At 40.9% G+C, this 20,611-nt stretch overlaps 1 protein-coding gene across 9 annotated transcripts in view; it reads right to left on the bottom strand.

Moving 5' to 3' along the window:
* LOC145358363 (cAMP-responsive element modulator-like) overlaps positions 1-20,611 on the bottom strand; it is a 118,600-nt gene that overhangs the window by 72,329 nt on the left and 25,660 nt on the right. For 6 of the 9 annotated variants that reach the window (XM_080212355.1, XM_080212345.1, XM_080212382.1 and 3 more), the window contains 4 exons: positions 16,345-16,501; positions 14,595-14,721; positions 8,169-8,315; positions 3,496-3,596 (listed from right to left, as the gene is read on the bottom strand). In XM_080212355.1, coding sequence (XP_080068481.1) covers positions 3,496-3,596; positions 8,169-8,315; positions 14,595-14,717 — 371 coding nt within the window. In that variant the 5' untranslated portion in view covers positions 14,718-14,721; positions 16,345-16,501. Of the gene's footprint in view, positions 1-3,495; positions 3,597-8,168; positions 8,316-14,594; positions 14,722-15,906; positions 16,127-16,344; positions 16,502-20,611 lie in introns of all 9 variants that reach the window. The other 3 variants (XM_080212374.1, XM_080212402.1, XM_080212392.1) reach the window with 3 other exon arrangements.

Below are 20,611 nucleotides of genomic sequence, written 5' to 3'. Positions count from 1 at the left end.
GCCTAGATCATTGCTCTGAGAAACTCCTGCATCAATATGAGGCTGAATTGATAAGCCTCCAACAATCTCACCATCTCCCTTTGTGATAGCCTCAACTCCAGTTAATACAAGGTTTTCTCTCTAATTCACCCAGACTTCAACTTTACTAAGATTTACTGATGCCATAGTCAATCAAATGCTGTCTTGAAATCAAGGACAGTCATTCTCACCACTCTTGTAATTTAGTCTTTTGTCCATGCTTGGACCAAGCTTGTAATGAGGTCAAAAGGTGATTGATGGTGCAGTCAATGAGCAGATTGGTGAGTAATTGCTACTTGACAACACTGAGAACCCTTCAATCACTTGATTTATTATTTTCACATGTATCAGCATACAGTGAAAAGTATTGTTTTTGCACCTATACAAAGCATACTGTTCAGAGAGAAGGAAACAACAGAGTGCAGAATGTGGCATTACAGTCATAGCTAGGGTGTAGAGAAAGATCAACTTAATGCAAGATAGGTCCATTCAAAAGTCTGACAGCAGCAGGGAAGCTGTTCTTGTTTCCCATCGGTTGGTATGTGACCTCGGACTTTTACATCTTTTTCCCAACAGAGTAAGGTGGAAGAGAGACTGTCCCAGGTCCTTAATTATGCTGGCTGCTTTGCTAAGTCAGCGAGAAGTGTAGACAGAGTCACTGGATAGGCCGCAGGTTTGCGTGATGGATTGGGCTACATTCACAACCTTTTGTAGTTTCTTGCGCCGTGGGCAGAGCAGGAGCCATACCAAGCTGTGATACAACTAGAAAGAATGCTTTCTAAGTTGCATCTGCAAACATTGGTGAGACTCACAATGGATATACCAAATTTCCTTAGTCTTCTGAGGAAGTAGAGGCATTGGTGAGCTTTCTTAACTATAGTGTCGGCATAGTGTCAGGACAGGTTATTGGTAAACGGGACACCTAAAAACTTGAAACTCACGACCATTTCTACTTTGTCCCCGTTGATGTAAACAAGAGCATCTTCTCCACTATGCTTCCTGAAGTCAATGACAATCTCCTTCATTTTGTTAACATTGAGGGAGAGATTATTGTTGTCGCACCAGTTCACTAGATTCTCTATCTCAATCCTGTACTCTGTCTGGTCATCATTTAAGAACGGATCCACTATGGTGTTGTTGTCAGCAAACTTGAAAATCGAGTTGGAGGGGAATTTGGCCAGTCATTGGTGTATAAGGATTATAGTAGGGGGCTGAGAACATAGCTTTGTGGGGCACCAGTGTTGAGGACAATCGTGGAAGGAGCGGTTGTTGCCTATCCTTACTGATTGTGGTCTGCGAGTTAAGAAGTTCAGGATCCAGTCGCAGAGGGAGGAGCCCAAGCCCAGGAGTTGAGTTTCACAGGGATAATGGTGTCGAAGGCTGGGCTGTAGTCAATAAATAGGAGTCTGACATAGATGTCTCTGTTATCTAGGTGTTCCAGGGAGATGGTGTCTGCTGCGGACCTGTTGCGGCAGTAGGTGAACTGTAGTGGGTGCAGTCCAGAAGGCTGGAATTGATTCATGCCATGATTAGCATTTCGAAGCACCTCACTGACCAATAGTCATTAAGGCACACTGCTCGGCGTTTCTTCGGTATTGGGATAATGGTCGTCTTCTTGAAGCAAATAGTGACCTTAGATTGTCGTAAAGAGAGGCTGACGATGTCTGCAATATTACTGATATTGACAGGAGCTTGATGGAGTGGTAGTTGCCGGATTGGATTTGTCTTGTCTTTTGATGGGTGTTGCCTCAGCATTTCATTGAGGAGATGCCAATGTTGCAGCTGTGTTTTAAATTCTAGATTACAAATTTTCAACTCTACAGCTGTGACCCATCAGGCAACACAGTGGCATAGTGGTTAGCACTGCTGCCTCATAGCGCCAGGAACCCGGATTCCATTCCCGGCTTGGGTCACTGTGCAGAATCTGCACTTTCTCCCTGTGCCCGCATGGGTTTCCTCTGGGTGCTCTGGTTTCCTCCCACAGTCTGAAAGACGTGTTAAATTCTCCCTCAGTGTACCTGAACAGGTGCCGGAGTGTAGCGACTAGGGGATTTTCACAGTAATTTCAATGTAGTGTTAACGTAAGCCTACCTGTGACACTAATAAATAAACTTTAAAAACTTTCCTTACTGCATCCACTGTTTTTTCATATCACTTGGAGTGAATTGCACTGTCTGAAATCTGGCTTCTGTGATTGTGGGAACCTTAAGAGACCAGGATGGATCATCCACACTACACGAGGTTGAAGATGCAAATGCTTCAGCTTTGTTATTTGCATTGACAAAATGCCACCCCCCCCCACCCCCCGTCATAAAGGATGGAGACGTTCATCAAATCTCCTCCTGTTCATCATTTAATTATGTATTGACATTCACGACTAGATGTGGAAAAACTGTAGAGTTTTGATCTTATCTGTTAGTTGTGCGATCACTGCACACTGTGCACAGCATACTGCTTCCATTGTTTAGGGTGCATATAATCTGCTTCACTTGATTGAGGAGCATAGTGGAACATATGTATTCTCAACGAACCAAGGTTAACCCCAAAGCTTGAAGGTAATTGCAGTGATATGTCAGGTCATAAAATTACAGACCGAGCTGGAATATAATTCTGCAGCTGTTGGTGGACCAGTGTCTCATGGATGCCTAGTTTTGAGCTATTAGATCTGTTCTAAATCTACCCCATTTAGCACAGTGATAGGGCTAGGTGAAGGGTGTCCTCAATGTGAAGTTGGGACTTGGTCACAGGAGTCATTCCTACACTGTTATGGAAAATGCATGAGGTAAATTGGTGAGGATAACATCAAACAGGTTTTTACTTCACGCTTCTCACCAACCACTGCAGGTTTCAGCTAATAGAAATGTCCTTAATCTCAGCCAGTAATGGTGCTACTGAGTCACTCTTGGTAATTGTCATTGAAGTCCCCATCTAGGCTACATTCTTATGTGAAAACTATAAATCAACCAGGTATCTTTATTTTTAGATGTAATGAATTTCCTGTGTCATGGTTTATGGTTAGTTAAAAAATTACAAGAAACATTAGGACGATATAATGACAGTGGTTAGCGCTGTTGTCTCACAGCTCCAGGGACCTGGGTTCAATTCCCAGCTTTGGTCACTGTCTGTGCAGACTCTGCATGTGTTTCCTCCAGGTGTTCCTCTTTCCTCCTACAGTCTGAAAGTCACGCTGGTTAGGTGCATTAGCAATTCTAACTTCTCTCTTAGTGTACCCGAAGAGATGCCAGACTGTGGCGACCAGGGGATTTTCACAGTCACTTCATTGCAGTGTTAATGTAAGCCTGTTTGTGTCACTAACAAATAAATACACAACATAGAAAATCTGACGCAGCCAAAGGACATCATTTACTTTGTGGAGCAGTAAGATACGTAGTATGTGGCAGAAAACCACAATAAAGAAGCAATGAGATTCCAAATAGTTTTTATTTCAATATTTTTCTCAGATTTTTAAAATCATACCTGTAGGAAGGTCGTCTAGATAGGATTTCTCGCCGTTTTTGAGAGTCAGTTACAACCTCAGCGGAATCTCCGGACTCGTCTGTTTCTGCTATAGTAGCTACCTACAAATACAATTTGAAACACATTAAAAGTATTGGTAAAATAAATTTTTGAATAGTTTTTAAAAACACAGCCAAAATTCAGGAGAACCTCCCAGTTAATTCAAAATAGATTTCTGGTACACCAAGTTCTAAGAGTAAATGCTACTCAGCAGAGAAGGCCAAACTTGAATAAAGTGATTTTCTAAAAAAGCTTGTTCATCTTGAAAGCTTCGTATTTGTAATAAGAAAGTTAAACTAGATCTTAAACTGACAGTATGTTACGGTAACAAATACATCAGGAACTTAATTTTTAAGGGCTCTATCAGGGTACTCGAAATGAAATACACAATATACAGAGAGCAAGCTGATTTTTGTGTTTATTAGTTCCTTCCAAAGCCAGAAACAAAATTATTGATTCAATTAAGATGAGTTCAAGCAGCAATTAAATACTATGCACAGTTCTGACCCCCATACTATAAAAATGATACATGGGCACTCGAGAAAGTGTAAAAAAGATTGACAAGAGTGTTACTAGAAATGAGGGGATCAGCAAAATTTTCTACTCCTACCAGCAATGGTAATTCGATAGCTGAGTTTCCTGCTGATCTATGTCAGGAACCACATGTGCATCTCCTTAATGCACATTGAAAGATCAACTAGCCAGAATTAAGTGTCCCTCCAAATTAAGCGTCCAGCCAGCTAATGATTAAAAAGATAGTTTTCATGATTGTATACAAGTGATATATACCTAGAGAGTTTCAGTTAATCCACAACCTTGAGGTTTGCAGATGTTGCATTTGTTTTCGATTTTCTCGATTTTCAGAAGGCATTTGATAAGGTGCCGCACAAAAGGTTGCTTCAGAAGGTTAGGGGGCATGGAGTTGGCGGTAAGATGTTAGCGTGGATAGAGGATTGGTTGTCTAATAGGAGGCAGAGAGTTGGTATCAATGGGTGCTATTCTGATTGGCAGTTGGTGACTAGTGGAGTGCCCCAGGGATCGGTGCTGGGGCCTCAACTATTTACCATTTATATAGATGATCTGGAGGAGGGGGCTGAGTGTAGGGTGTCAAAATTTGCTGATGACACGAAGACAAGTGGAAAGGCAAATTGTGCGGAGGGTGTGGAAAGTCTGCAGAGGGATCTAGATAGGCTAAGCGAGTGGGCAAGGACCTGGCAGATGGAGAACAATGTTAGCAAGTGTGAGGTTATCCACTTTGGCAGGAATAATAGTAGAGGGATTACCATTTAAAGGGCATGCTACGGTGCAGAGGGACCTGGGGGTCCTTGTGCATGAGTCGCAAAAACCCAGCCTATTGGTGCAGCAGGTGATCAGGAAGGCAAATGGGATGTTGGCCTTTATAGCGAGGGGGATAGAATATAAAAGTAGGGAGGTTTTGCTGCAACTGTACAGGGCACTGGTAAGGCCGCAGCTGGAGTACTGTATGCAGTTTTGGTCACCGCACTTGCGTAAGGATATTTTGGCCTTGGAGGGAGTGCAGAGGAGGTTCACTAGGCTGATACCGGAGATGAGGGGGTTGGACTATGAAGAGAGGCTGAATAGACTGGGTTTGTACTCGTTGGAGTATAGGAGGATGAGGGGGGATCTTATAGAGACGTATAAGATAATGAAGGGCGTGGATAGGGTAGAGGTGGAGAGATTCTTCCCGCTCAGAAAGGACAGCAGGACTAGAGGGCACAGCCTCAAGATAAGGGGGTGCCGTTTAGAACAGAGTTGAGGGGGATCTTCTTCACTCAAATGGTGGTGAATCTCTGGAATTCTCCGCCCATTGATGTGGTGGAGGCTACCTCGCTAAATATATTTAAGACACGGGTAGATAGGTTTTTGGTAGGCAAGGGAATTAAGGGTTATGGGGAGAAAGCAGGAAAGTGGAACTGAGCCACTTCAGATCAGCCATGATCTTATTGAATGGTGGGGCAGGCTCGAAGGGCTAGATGGCCTACTCCTGCTCCTATTTCTTATGTTCTTATGTTTTCTCAGCCTTGCACAACTTCACTCAAGCGCTGTTAGGAAACACTGCGCCAAAGCTGGACAAGGGAGGCAGGGGGTAGAGTTTGTTCCCAACTCATAGGATTCATAACTTCGAGATCCCAGCAAGGAGTGGAGCAACCACACTCCAGAAAACACAGGAGCATCTCCAGCTTTGCTTTTCATCTCTCTCTCTAGATAAGAGCTTCACTGGCAATAGACCCATGGTCTGGCCAAGGCTCATCACTGCAGTGGTCAACGTTCACCAGCTCTTGACCTTATTGAGGTCCTGCTTCCTCTTGCTGTTCAGACTCTTGCCCCTCATGACCCTATGTCAAATAGTGACAAATTCACCTTCATATATGGATGAGAACCACTACCAAGGGAGGGTTGCCTGCAGCCTGCATCACCATAGTGGACGTGTGAATGAACTGAAGTGACATATTAAGTGAGGATGTTATTTATACAGGTTTGTCTCCATCTCAAAGCCAGCAGGCAAATTGTAACCTGTGGTCTGTTTAGACATCACATTCCCACCCTGTCATGCTGCCGCATTTGCGATTGGCTGCTGACAGAGGCAGGAATAAAGGGAGGTGGAATGCCTTCAAAGGGCATGGCTGGTGGAAAGCAGTAAGCTTCTGACTCCAAACTTCTATTCTTCTGGCTGAATGGTGAACAATGGATTGTGTGGTTAATCTTTCTATGCTTCCAAGGCAATAATCTCTCTGCAGAGTCTCGAGAATACTTTATAATGCTGCTAAGGCAATGGTGTCTCCATAGAATTTTGAGGCATCGGAGACAAGCAGAGAAGTGTCTGTGTAAGGCTTTGCATACGGTTCTCAATTAATGTTGAGCAAAGGAAGTAACTTGCAAAATGACCCAGTAAATATTAAAGGTTGGAAAACTGGACCAAGTCAGGCAGGGAGAGCTGCATGTCACTAAGAAATAAAAATTTAAGAATGAAAATTGTAAAGTTTAGGGAACAGGGGATAGGGAACCAATGTAGTTCAGGGAGGATAGGCCTCACAAAAGAATAGAATCCTACACTGCAGAAGGAGGCCGTTCAGCCCATTGAATCTGCACTGAGCAGAATCCTACCCAGGTCCTATCCCCATAAGCCCATGCATTTACCTAGCTAATTCCTCCGATACTAAGGGACAATTTCAAATGGCCAATCCACTTAACCTGCACATCTTTGCACTGTGGGAGAAATCAGAGCACCTGGAGGAAACCCACACAGACATAGGGAGAATATGCAAAAACCACACAGATAGTGACCCAAGCTGGGAATTGAACCCAGGTCCCTGGTGCTGTGAGGCAGCAGTGCTAACCACTGTGCCAACCATAAGCTGAACTTCCAAGATTGTGGAAGCTGGGAAACTGATAAAGAGCAAAATGTCAGAAATCAAAACTTTTTTTTAAAAAAGAATTTCCCTGTTCAAAAAGATAAATGTGATCACATTTAGCATCCCATTGCTCTCAATTTAAAGAGCAAAGACTTCCAATTATACATCACTTTTGTGACCTCAAGGCATTTCAAAACACTTTACAGCCAATTAAGAAATTTTGAAGTGCAGTCACTTTTGTTATTTATGAAACACAGCAGACAATTTGCATATACCAAGATTCCACAAACAGTGACAAAATGTGATGAAGACTAGATAACTTTTTTTTTTGAATGTGGTGACTGAAGGATAAATATTGGCCAAAGCTAGAGGCAGAATTCCCTTGTTCTTCAAAAAGTACCATAGCATCATTTTTTACTCAATTGAGGATAGATAGACAGAGCCTTGTATTGATGTTTACAAGCCCTAAAAGAAACTTTACTTTCATATATGCTCTTCAGCAATCGTAAAGCTATTATGGATGCTGAGAGCTACCTGGTGCCTAATACACAGTTCATGTTAAGCTGTACTTTGAGCGATTGATAGCTTGATCAAGTATTGTGACACTAAAACCTGGGAAACTGTGCAATTCACAGCTATACCTGATAAATTAACTGGAGTGCAAAAGGAATACTCAACACCTTGCCAAGTGAACACAGCTCCAGCAACACTGAACCTCACAAACATCCAAAACAAAGCAGTTCATTTGACTGGCACTTCACCTTAACCATTCTCTCTTTCTCCAGCACCAGCGCATCATGGCTGCAGTGATAACCATATATAAGGTGCACTGCAGCAACTCAGTAAGGCTTCTTCAACAGCAGCTCCCAAACCTGCAAACCCCACTCCCCAGAAGGTGACAGGCAGCAGGCGAATGGGAGCACCATCTGCAAGTTTCCCTCCAAGTTGCACTAATCCTGACTTGGACTGATATCACCATTGCTTCATCATCACCAAATCAAAATTCTGGCACTTTTGACCCAACAGCACTTCAGGGTAACCACAGAATGCAGCACGTCAAAGGAGCAGCTCAACAAGAGCAATTAAAAGATGGACATTAAATGCCAGATTTGCTCGTGACACCCACATCCCAGGAACAAAATACAAAAATACATCTTAAGATTTAACCTTTAGTTATTTTATGCATAAATGATGGCTTTGCATTGTTCAAGCATCTGAGTTTCTGGAAAAAAGTTACAGTAGTCCAAAGCCATAGCTAACCTGTACCGTCTGTATCTGTGGTGATTGGATGACAGAGGGTTGTGCAGTTTGGATTACTCCCTGAACCTGCACGGTTTGGCCAGAAGGCAATTGTACAACAGTTACAGCTGGAGACCCTGAAGCAACTTGAGTACCAGCTACCGATACCTGCAAAGAAAATGCACAAGTAGAATAATTGTTCAGTTGATATTTATTTCTCACTGAACTCATTAAAATCATATACAAATTATTTTATGAGAGGTAATTATTGCTTTTAAATCACGACACAAAAGTTGCTTTACTTCCTTGAAAATCTCATTTAATCCATCACCCATGCTCACTGCTTACCTGGGAATAAGGCAAAGCCTCTATTTTAAAATTCACATCCTTGTTTTGAATCCCTCCCTGCACTCTCTCTAATAACCTCCAGTTCTACAGCCTTCAGAACTCTGTGCTCCTTAATTCTTGCTTCTTTAGCATCCTTGAAGAAAATGTGTGCTTTCATTTTACAAAAATAACTGATGAAGAATTAAACAATGCAGTAGCCATAAGTATTTGTCACCATAGTTAAGTAAACATTTTGGCAGTAATAGTTTAGGAATAACTTTCAACTTTTTCAAGGAAACAATAAAACAAAGAAAAACTGAATGCCATATTAGAATCAAAATCACAGCCAGTAGACAGCTCTGATCTCAAAAAGGTCAGTCAGCTGGAGTCCCAAGTATCCAGTATCACATGGCACTGCATCTGGTACTGAAGTTGTTCAGCCATTATAAATCTGTTAGCAACAAAGGTGACAAATCATTGAAGCAAAGTTTGAACGGAGCATGAGATTTCTGCAGAACTTAAAAACCAATTTCTGCACTGACCTCTACCAAATTCTTTAGTATAAAAATACAGACTCAGTGGAAAGTCTGCCCCAAAATCTGGGCATTACACTCAATAAGCCTTGAGTCAGAATATTTTCAGCTCAGAGTTAGGTCATGTTTCAAGCCCTGTTCTGGAACTTGAGAATATAATGCAGCATTGCACTCAAGAGCAGCACCAAGGATTTATGTACGATCTTTCAGCAGACTTTAAACTAAGCCTCTGTCTACCTGTTCAAGTGGGTATTAAAGATCTCATGGCACCACTTAGAAAAATATTCTCCCAAAGCTCTGGATGATTTTAATCCCTCAATCTATCAGGCTTAGAATGCCTTTTGTTTGTTCCATCAAGGATTAAATATAATTGCAGGTTTTTTTAACATATATTTTAAATACAGTGACATTTTCTGACAACAGTTCTTTTAATGAGTTATTTGTTAAGCTGAAGTTTCTAAATATATCTGCCTTCAGCTATAAAGCAGTCTCAACTGATTTTCCCTGACATCTGTCACATGAGAGCAGAGCATCAAGTGGTAGCTATACCTTCTGGCCTCATCTCTCTGGGATTGCAAATTAGTAATCTTCACATATTCATTTCCCATAAACATGATCCACTAAACTAGATTTTTGTAAAACCAACTGCTTAAGGGACCCAGATCAATTGTGATCATAATCATATTTGTATATCTTATTGGCAGGGAGGCCCCAGAGGATTGGAGAATAGCCAATGTTGTTCCTTTGTTTAAGAAGGGTAGCAAGAATAATCCAGGTAACTACAGGCCGGTGAGCCTTACATCAGTGGTAGGGAAATTATTGGAGAGGATTCTTCAAGACAGGTTTTATTCTCACTTGGAAATAAGTGGACTTGTTAGTGAGAAGCAGCATTGTTTTGTGAAGGGGAGGTCGTGTCTCACGAACTTGAATGAATTTTTTGAGGAAACGACGACGGTGATTGAGGGGAGGGCAGTGGATGTTGTCTACATGTACTTCATTAAGGTCTTTGACAAGATCCCTCATGGCAGACTGGTGCAGAAGGTGAAGTCGCAAGGGATCAGAGGTGAGCTGGCAAGGTGGATACAAAACTGGTTCAATCAAAGTAGAGTAATAAGTCTCACAACACCAGGTCTAAAGGGTAAAAGGGTAAAGACTCGCACTCTAATCAGTAATCTGTAAACTGTGTGTGCCTTTATATGCTCCCTTTGAGACCAGAACTCTCCACTCACCTGACGAAGGGGCAAACCCCGAAAGCTTGTGGGTTTACTGTCAAATAAACTAGTTGAACTTTAACCTGGTATTGTGAGACTTTTTACTGTGTTTACCCCAGTCCAACGCTGGCATCTCCACATCAGTCAAAGTAGACAGCGGATACCAGTGAAAGGGTGCATTTCTGAATGGAGGGCTGTGACAAGTGGTGTTCCTCAGGGATCAGTACTGGGACCTTTGCTGTTTGTAACATATATAAATAATTTGGAGGAAAATGTTACTGGATTGATTAGAAAGTTTGCGGACGACACGAAGGTTGGTGGATTTGCGAATAGCAATGAGGACCATCAGAAGATACAGCAAGATATAGATTAGTTGGAGACTTGGGCAGAGAGATGGCAGATGGAGGTTAATCCAGATAAATATGAGGAAATGCATTTTGGAAGGCCTAATACAGATCGGAAATATACAGTAAATGGCAGAACCCTCAAGAGGTTCGATAGGCAAAGGGATCTGGGTGTACAGATGCACAGGTCACTGAAAGAGGAGGTAGTCAAGAAGGCATACGGCATGCTTGCCTTCAGCAGTCAGGGTATTGAGTTTAAAAATTGGCCAAGTCATGTTGCTGCTTTATAGAACCTTAGTTAGGCCGCACTTTAAAAATGGTGTTCCATTGTGGTTGCCACAAAACTAGAAGAAAATGGAAGCTTTGGAGAGGGTGCAGAAAAGATTTACCAGGATAGTGCCTAGTATTGAAGGCATTAGTTATGATGAGAGGTTGAAGAAACTTGATTTGTTCTCACTGAAGCAACAGAGGTTATAGGGTGACCTGATAGAAGTCTACGAGATTATGAGAATCATGGACAGAATGATCAGAAGCTTTTTCCCAGGTGAAGAGTCAATTTCTAGGGGGCAGAGGTTTAAGGTGCAAGGAGCAAGGCTTAAAAGAGACGTACGAGGTAGATCTTTTACACAGAGTGGTGGGTACCTGGAACTCATTGCAGGGGAAGGTAGTGGAAGCAGATACAGTAGTGACTTCTAAGGGGCATCTTGACAAGTAGATGAATGAGATGAGAATTGAGGGATATGGTCTCCGGAAGGGTAGGAGGGTTTTAGTTAAGTCAGGCAGCATGGTCGGTGCAGGCTTGGAGGGCCAACGGGCCTGTTCCTATGCTATAATTTATTATGTTCTTTATGAATTGAGCAAAGTGAAATCCATGAAAATTCAACAACGATTAGAAGAATCTGAACAGCTAATGTTAGTTCCAGTACATTTTCTCATTTCATACTCTGACTTGAGGAACAATCCCTATGATACTTTAATGCAGAAATTAAAATATTAACATAGAATTCACCATTTCTGCTCAATATTCATATCTGCTTCAAAAAAGTTACTAGTCACAAGTAAGGCTTACATTAATATTGCAATGAAGTTACTGTGAAATTTTGTGTAAAGGATACAAATTGCAATGCATATTTTGTATATGCATTTATTAAAACTAGTTGGAATTAGTTTGAAAGTCTTTCTAATTAAGGACATGGTAAAGCAAACCTTTTGAGATTTCCAGGTTCAAACTTAAAGAGCACACACAATGATTGTTCCTTGGTCACTCAGCTGCTCGGAATATACCTGACCCCGTACAGTGAAAGAATGATTCTATATTTGATCAGTACTAAATTAACTGATTTGAGCCACAGCAAAAGTAGAGATACAACAATTGGCTCCTGAACTTAAGGGGAAGCCACTATGGGTATCTGGTCCTGATCACTATACAGTGAGTGCTAATGGAAGTGCATGTGCGTGATGCTAGGTAAGGACAGGATCCTGAACTTCATTGTGATGCTTCCTCAAGTTGAAGCCTCCATTTTCAGTTCACAATGGAAAGGTTTGATACCCATGCTTTTAGGTAGTGAGAAAGAACTGACTTCTATTAATGTGGTAAATCTCCTTCAAGAAACTGTGTGTGCTTGTTTTCAGATATGTGCATGGCCAATCAGATATGAGCCTCTGATATGGTGGGTCATAGGTTCAAGTCCCACCCCAGAGACTCAAACACAAGACTGATACTCCAGTGCATTGCGAAGAGAATTCATTAAACTAAAACTCCATCTTCCCTCTCAGGTAGACACCACTCTCATGGCACTACTTCGGAGAGAAACAGGAGGTCTCCCCCATTGCCCTGACCAATATTTCTCTTAGCCAACATCATAAAAACAGATAAGCTAGTTATCAATACACTGCTTTTTATGTGACCTTGCTGCACGAAAATTGGTTGCTGCATTTCCCCATGTTACAAATGTGACTACATTTCAAAAGTAATTTATTGACTGTAAAGCCACTTTAGATGTCGAAGTTATGAAAGACAATGTATTAAGTTCTTTCTTCCTTCTGGTTTCAAGTGCCACTCCAGGCTTCAGCACAAAACTCAAGACTGATACTGAGGGAATACTGCACAGTTGGAGATGCTGTTTTCACACAAGGCCTTAAACCGAGGCCCCATCAACTTGTTTGGATGGATTTTAAAAAATCCCATGCAACAATTTTAAAGAAGGACAAGAGAATTGTCTTCTGTATCCCTCAAACATCATGATCACATAGTTATTTTGGAAGTTTGCTGCATTCAATTTGCTGTTCCATTTCTGGCATCACAATAGTGGCTGCATTTAAAAAGTACTCGATTTGCTGTACCAGCCTTGAGCTGCCCAGTCGTCATGAAAAGTGCTGTACAAACACAAGATTTTCTTAATTGTGAACCCATGGCCTTTCATTCTGATCCCTTACATTCCTCTGCACTCTACCAATCCTAGCATTTTTGATTGCCCTGTACTCTTTGCTGCTGTATCATGAAAAGGCACAATGTCTCAAATCTTTCTGCAACTTTTGATTTTTTCATACCAGGCAGTGCCTAAAAGAATCAGTGTTAGATCATCTTTAAACCCTCAAGAGCTTTCCTATAATGTGAAGTCCAATACTTACAGTATTCCAGTTGAGGCCTCCTTTAGAATTTATACAGAAATCATCAACATTTCCTTACATTATTTTGAAGTGATGTATTTAACTGCATAATACCTTTTTTGTTGGTGCAGTCATGCATGCACAGTAAGTTAAAGGGGCCAACTTGTGCACAGCCTGTTTACAAATATCTGTGCTGCTGTGGCTTATACTGAACAATACTCTTCATCACCCATTTTTGACCACTTCTATTGAAAATAAAGTTACTTTCTTTTTTTGCAGTCTTATCAGCCTGAGATGATAGACAGGATTTTCTGGCCACATTCACCCCACGACTGGAAATTCTATTCTGAGGTCTGCCAAATTTTCTGTCCCACCCGCTAAGATTCCAGTGGTGGGCCGGGCAGGAAAATTCTGCCCAGTGTTTTTGTAAACTTACACTCACTTTCATTCAGAGTGTAATTAGTGATTCCTTGTTAAAAAAATTACATGAATTTGCAAACACAGAGTTTCATGTTCCCACTTATTAGCCAATCCCCTGCATTAATTTCCAGAGAATTTATAATTCTCAACCTTGTTAAATTTCTTCCATCATTTTGCCCTCTCTAGCTCTGGAAAGGTCTTACAACTCTCCTCAATCTCTCTACCATTCCAATTCTAGTTTTTGTTTGCTGAAGTATTCCCATACACTTGTTCATCTGTTCTCAGAACCGCCATAACAAATGCTTTGCAGCCCTCTCAAACTGGACCCGAACATGGCAGCTTGTTTCTCCATCCATCTATCCTGATAACTTCATAGAATTGCTACATTACAAAAGGCGGTCATTCATCCCATCGAGCCTGCACTACCCATCCCATCCAGGCCCTATTCCTGTAATCCCACGTATTTAGTCTGCTAATCCCCCAACACTAAGGCAATTTAGCATGCGAACCAACCTAACCCACATACATTTGGGGTGTGGAAGGAATCTGGAGGAAACCCATGCGGACACGGGGAGACAGTGACACAGATGGACACCCAAGACTAGAATTGAATCCAGGTCCCAGGTGCTATGCGACAGTAGTGCTAACCATTATGCCACCATGCTTCCCACCATAACTGCTCATCTCATTAGCCAGTGACTTCCCAGACATTCAAGACAAAGTCAGAAACATTAAAATGAGAAGTGAAAGAAAATATGAACTGAAGTAACAAGACAAAAGCGGGTCTTCAGAAATTTGGTGCAGGAGAAGAAAAGGTGACAAAAGTCAAATAGAGGTAGTAGTCAACCCATCCTACCTGAAATTTTAATGTACTGGTTCTTGTTCATTACATTATTCTCATTTGCCAACTAAACCAGATTATCCTTTATATGTACAATGTTAAATCCAGAAAGTAATAGAATTCAATCTTCTTTTTAGGTACAGCAGCTATTGCAGAATTACCTGCGCAATGGTGGAAATTTGGGTCTGAGAATTCTGAGCTTGTAATTGGATAGATTCACTATCTGTCGCAGAATCTGTTACACTGCCATCTTGATGAGATTCAACTACTGATTCCATGGTCATTTGTCTAAAAAAGCAAGTCACAAATATTACTCAATTTAAAAGTTCAGCACATCATGTACCTACAATAAAGGTTATTAATATACATCAACTGTTTTTGCCAAAAATCTGTTGGACATGTTCTATTTTGGGGACAGACTGTAAGAAGCTGGGGATGGGGGAGACAGATGTTAGGCGGAATTCTGGTAAGCTCCATTCTACTTTAAGTTTATATATATTTGCATTCCCAATCCAAAGAAAAAGAAATTATCACAGAAGCAAGTTGTTCAGTTTAACCATTCCATTTTGCTGCTCATATTCCATATAAGCAAAAGGCACAATCCCATATGCCCCTCCTGTTCTCATATCTCCATTTCCTTTAACCCTTTGTCTAATAATCCATTCTTAGATACTGATAGCCCCAAAACACCGTGTAAAAAAAGTCTCCTGCTCTCTGTCCCAAATCTTTAATTTGGCATTTATGCATCCTTATTCTAGGCCACTCAACCTCTGGAAATGGGCTGTTTTGATCTACTTTCCCTTAATCGCCTGTTGTTCTAATAAAAACAAGCACAATTTCTCAAGTCTTTCTTTGTACTTCAGCCTAGTCAATGTGCACTATACATATTCTGTCTCAAAATGCTTTCTATGATGTGAAGAGAGAGAACTGATGATAAAGATGGGGGGTGACAGAGAGGTTGAAACTGCATATAGCATGTCAACTACAGCCTTATTCAGATTTTGTACAAATTTGCCAGTACATTGGGACTTCAAATTCTATATCTCTCAGTGTAAACCACAATATCCACTAGCTTTCTCATGGTATTATACACTGCAGGTGCAGTTTTAATGTGTTGTGAAGCTAAACACACAAATCCTTCCATTCTTCCATGCTATCCAATATTATCTCCTTCAAGTTAACTACCTAACTGTTTATAACCCACTTTTCCCCCTGACAGGTGACTGAAGGGGCTTTCAAACCTGGTCTGTGAGACTACTGTAATAATAGATTTCACCAACTAGTCACTAGAAGAACTTTGGAATGTGTCTCTTTGAAATACTGATATCACAAAATAAAAAACTTTCATTTTTTGATTGATGACAAGATATCCCACCGGAAGAAAAAAAATCACATGCTGTAATCCAGAAATCAATACGCATATCTTCTGATGTATCATTGGACAAATATAGTGTGGTGGTGAAGCATACAGACCAGAAAGATATCATGTCCTTGGATTATACTGCCAGCTGATGTTAGCAGTGTGCGTATCACAACAAAAGCTGATGTCCTGAGGCCCAGGAGGGCTGCAATCCAGCAACTATGGCTGTAACGGTGTGTAGATAGCATTGATACATCTGTGAAGGCCCATGGTTGAGGAGTCTACATTCAATTTCCTTGCTTAGAACTGAAGACTGGTCACTTGAGCAAGGCACTAAAGAAAAACTGTGGTTATACAGGAAATGGATGCAAAATTGCTTATACTGAAAAAGACTTTTTAAAATACAGTTAATCTTAAATTCATGTGTTGAAATTTTGACAATCTTAATAACCATCTTGAACAAAATATCCACTTAATCTTCTTTAAAGCGACTGTATCCTTCATAAAAGGTTTTAATCTCTTAAAGAGTCAAACTTTCAAAAGATACTCACCCTGTGTTTCCGAGTTTCTTGTGTTTGTATGCGATCACTAGCTATTTAGGAAATAGGATTTCACTTTTGACTTGCTTCAGAAATATTTTTGTACCAATAATGGAGACATCAGTGACATTCTGCCAGCTTAGAGTTTCAAGTTCATTCAGCTGCTTCCCTTATGAAAGAAAAACGCAGGGCATAAACTGGGAGAAACAGCTGCAGATAAGCAATGATGGATTGGAAACCGAGATTAACCTCTAATAAACTTGTTTTACAAACAAATCAGGGGTAATTAGTAAAATGGTATTTCCCAATTCTCTATACAATATTTCAGCATATATTTTTGTTCTAAAGAATCTATTCATGTTCAAAAAAGTATTTCCGGTATTGAGCATTTTAACTTTAAGCAATTTCAAAGTGCTAGTAAAATATAGCAATGTAACAATCATCAAATCGAACTTCATGATTTTGCTCAACAATCTGTAAGATGTTTTGATAACATTTTCCATTCTATTTTATGTCCACAAGATTTCTGGATTAAATGTGTTCCAGCATTACAATTTACTTGCAGCAGTCTGAATAAATTTTGTGCTGTTAATCAAAAGTCGAATTTTAGAAAGCAAAACTACAGCATCAAGGAGATGTTTTTCCATTCCAGCTAAGAAACTTAAGTTCAAGTTCTGCTTCTAAATAACGTTACTGGCACTTAAGTACCAGTAACTTTCAAATAGATGAAATGAAGAGGTGAAATATGCTTAAACTGTCCTTCTTGTAGCAATTAGCATGAGACCCAGCCTGTCCTATCTTATCCCACAGGTTCCGTCAGACCTGCTATGTATTGTATTTAACTGACTTATTTGATATCATTGAGGAAGCAGCAAGCAAGGTGGACAAAGGGAAATCTATAGATGTGGTATACTTGGATTTTCAGAAGGCAATTGATAAGGTGCCATATCAAAGGTTCCTGCACAAAATATGAATTAATGATGTAGGGAGAACATATTTGCATGAATAAGAACATAAGAAATAGGAGCAGGAGTAGGCCATCTAGCCCTTCGAGCCTGCCCCGCCATTCAATAAGATCATGGCTGATCTGTCGTGGCTCAGTTCCACATTCCCGCCCTCTCCCCATAACCCTTAATCCCCTCTCTTATCAAAAACCCATCAACCCGCGTCTTAAAAATATTTAGCGAGGTAGCCTCCACCACTTCAACGGGCAGAGAATTCCAGAGATTCACCACCCTTTGAGTGAAGAAGTTCCTCCTCAACTCCGTTCTAAACCGTCCCCCCTTTATCTTGAGGCTGTGCCCCCTAGTCCTACTATTCTTTCTGAGTGGGAAGTAGGACTAGGGGGCACATGACTGATTAGCTGACAGGAAGCAGAGAGTAGAGATAATTGAGTATTTTTGGGTTGGCAAGCCGTAACTAGTGGTGTGCCACAAGGATCAGCACCGAGACTTCCAACAGTTTATAATTTACATCAAAGATTTGAATGAAGGAACTGAATGTATGGTAGTTAAATTCACCAGTGACAATAAGATATACAGGAAAGCAAGCTGTCAAGAGGAGGTAAAGAGTGCAAAGCAATATAGATACAATTAAGTGAGATTCGGCAAAAAAACCGGAAGATGGAGCATAATGTGGGAAAATCTGAACTTGCCCACTTTTGCAGGAATAATAGAAAAGTAGTATGCTACTTAAATAGAGAGAGAGGTTATAGAATCTGGTGGTACAGAGAGATCTGGATGCCCTGGTACATGAATTACAAAAGGTTAATATGTAGGTACAGCAAGTGATTAGGAAGGCAAATGTAACATTGGCAAGTATTACAAAGGGAATGGAATATAAAAAGTAGGGAAGTTTTATTGTAGCTGTAGAACGCTTGGTGGGACCACATCTGGAATACTGTGCACAGTTTAGGTCTCCTTATTTAAAAAAGAAAATAATTATATCAGAAGCACTTTAGAAAAGATTCATACTTCAAATTCCTGGGATGATGGGAAAATCTTACAAAGTAAGGTGAATAGATTGGACATATACATTGGAGTTTAGTCGAAGCATACAAGATGCTGAGGGGACTTGGTTAGGTGAATATCAGGATGTTTCTTCTTGTGCGGGAGACTAGAACCAGGGGACACAGTTTGAGAATAAGATGTCTCTCTTTCAAGAAGGACGAGAGGGGAAATTTTGCACCCCTTGTGTGTATTGGGGAAGCCTGATGCCTGTGTGTGTGTGGGTGGGTGGGTGGGTGGGTGGGGGGGGTGCTCCTGAGACAACAGTTGTGGGGAGAAGGGGGGCAGGGGGTTGGAAGATTGGGGCAGTGCCCTCGAGACTGAGAGGGTACCTGCAGGGAGTGGGGGAAGCGAAGTGAATACTGCCTCCAATGCCTGTGGAGGAAGCAAAGGGCAGAGCTCCAACTCCTGAGAGGTGACATTTAAGATGTGTTCATTACTTGTAGCTAACATGTTCCTTGTTTTTTTTCAGCTTGCACTCCAAAATATGGAGAAGTATATCAAAGGAAGGGTGCATATTCTGTGCAGTCAAGGTGCCAGCTTTGATTCAGTCACAGCACTCTTGTTTCTGTGTCAGGAAGTGGGGTTCAAGTTGCATTCCACATGTGAATTATCTACAATGACGCTTCAGTGTAATATTGCATTGTCAGAGATGTCGGGCGGAATTCCCCCAAATTGATACTAAGTGCCCATGCCAGCAAAAAAACGGAGGATCTGCTGAGTTTCCCCACCATTTTGTTTTGTTTCAGATCTGCAGTATTTTGCCTTTATCCATTTAGTTAATTTCCTGAATGTCCCTTCTTGCGTTTGATTCTTACTTCAGCGAGTGAAGAAAAACTCATCTTCAAAGCTGGTCTTCCTACAAAAATGCAACTTTAATATCAACTGGCTTGCATTCCCAGGAATTTGTAGCAAACAGAACCAAGGAGATATTCTTTCCTGCCACAGATGAATCTAGTCTTGTAACTTAGTCACCTGATTTTTTTTCAAAACCTTGTGCCACTTGTCTGGCTTCAGCTTTATAAGTCTCATCAGTGACCACCTTTTCCGTGCAGATCCATCTATAAGATAAAGCAGCTGTCCACTATCTGGCACTTTGTATACACCCCAAATTCTCTCCAACTGCACAATTCTTCTGTTTGGCATCTTGTCTACGAATTTGTTTAAAGCCACTAAGACTTCTCGATCACATGGACTTCTGCTCCTTTTAACATTCTTGCCTTGTACTATATTCCTCAAGTTTGTTAGGCTGCTATCTCGTTCTGGATGTTACTCTTTGATCTTCCACTACTCTTAACAGCTTTTCTTTCAACAGTGTGGGATCTCTTCCCACATCACTCACTGTCCAAATTCTCACCACGTTTTCTTATCTTCCATTTTTGTACTTTTATGTTCCCAATTCATGGACCTAGCTTTCTGCCCCTTATCTTATACATTTAACCAGTTTTTCTTCAAACCTTCTGGTGGCCTTCCCTGCTCTGCCTCTAAACTCCTATTCCCTCAAAATAGGAGTATTTCCTTGGTGAGGCACGGTGGCACAGTGGTTAGCACTGGTGCCTTACAGCACCGGAGACTCCGGTTTGATTCCCAGCTCGGGTCACTGTCTGTGTGTAGCCTCTTTCTGCACTGTAAGGTTTACAATTTCTATGATTTGCCATTCTCCAATCTGTCAGGACTGTTCCAGAATCTACAGAATTTTGGAAGAAGACAACCAAGGCAGCCACTTTTTCTAAGATCACGTATTTTCATACCCTGGGATGTATTTCTAAGCCATGGAAATTTATTGGCTTTCTGTTCTATTAATTTCTTCACGCTATTCAATACCAATTTCCTTCAATTCCTCCTTCTCACCAGACCCTTGACTCCTTATCATTTCTGTGAAGTTATGTGTGTCTTTCTCTGTGAAAACAGAGTAATGTAGTTACTTAACTGCTTTGCCATTTTCTTGTTCTCGCTTATAAATTCTCCATTTTTGGACTGTAAGAGACCTACACTTGTCTTCACTAATATTTTTCTTTTTTACACACTTATACAAGCTTTTACTGTGTGCTTTATGTTACAAGCAAGTTTACTCTCGTACTCTATCTTCCCCCTCTTAATCAATCTCTTGGTCTGCCTTTGCAGAATATTGAATTTCTCCTAATTCTCACGCAACTTCATATCTTAGGATGCAATATGATCCTTAATTTATTTTGGAAGCCATGTTTTTGTACCAGAAATGAATACATAACTACTGAAATGCATATATTCATGCTTTAAATATCAGCTATTAC

This window comes from Carcharhinus amblyrhynchos, chromosome 2, assembly GCF_965287045.1.
Source record: "Carcharhinus amblyrhynchos chromosome 2, sCarAmb.v2.hapA, whole genome shotgun sequence".
Taxonomy (NCBI): Eukaryota; Metazoa; Chordata; class Chondrichthyes; order Carcharhiniformes; family Carcharhinidae; genus Carcharhinus; species Carcharhinus amblyrhynchos.
This window is presented reverse-complemented; position numbering and strand designations above follow the sequence as displayed.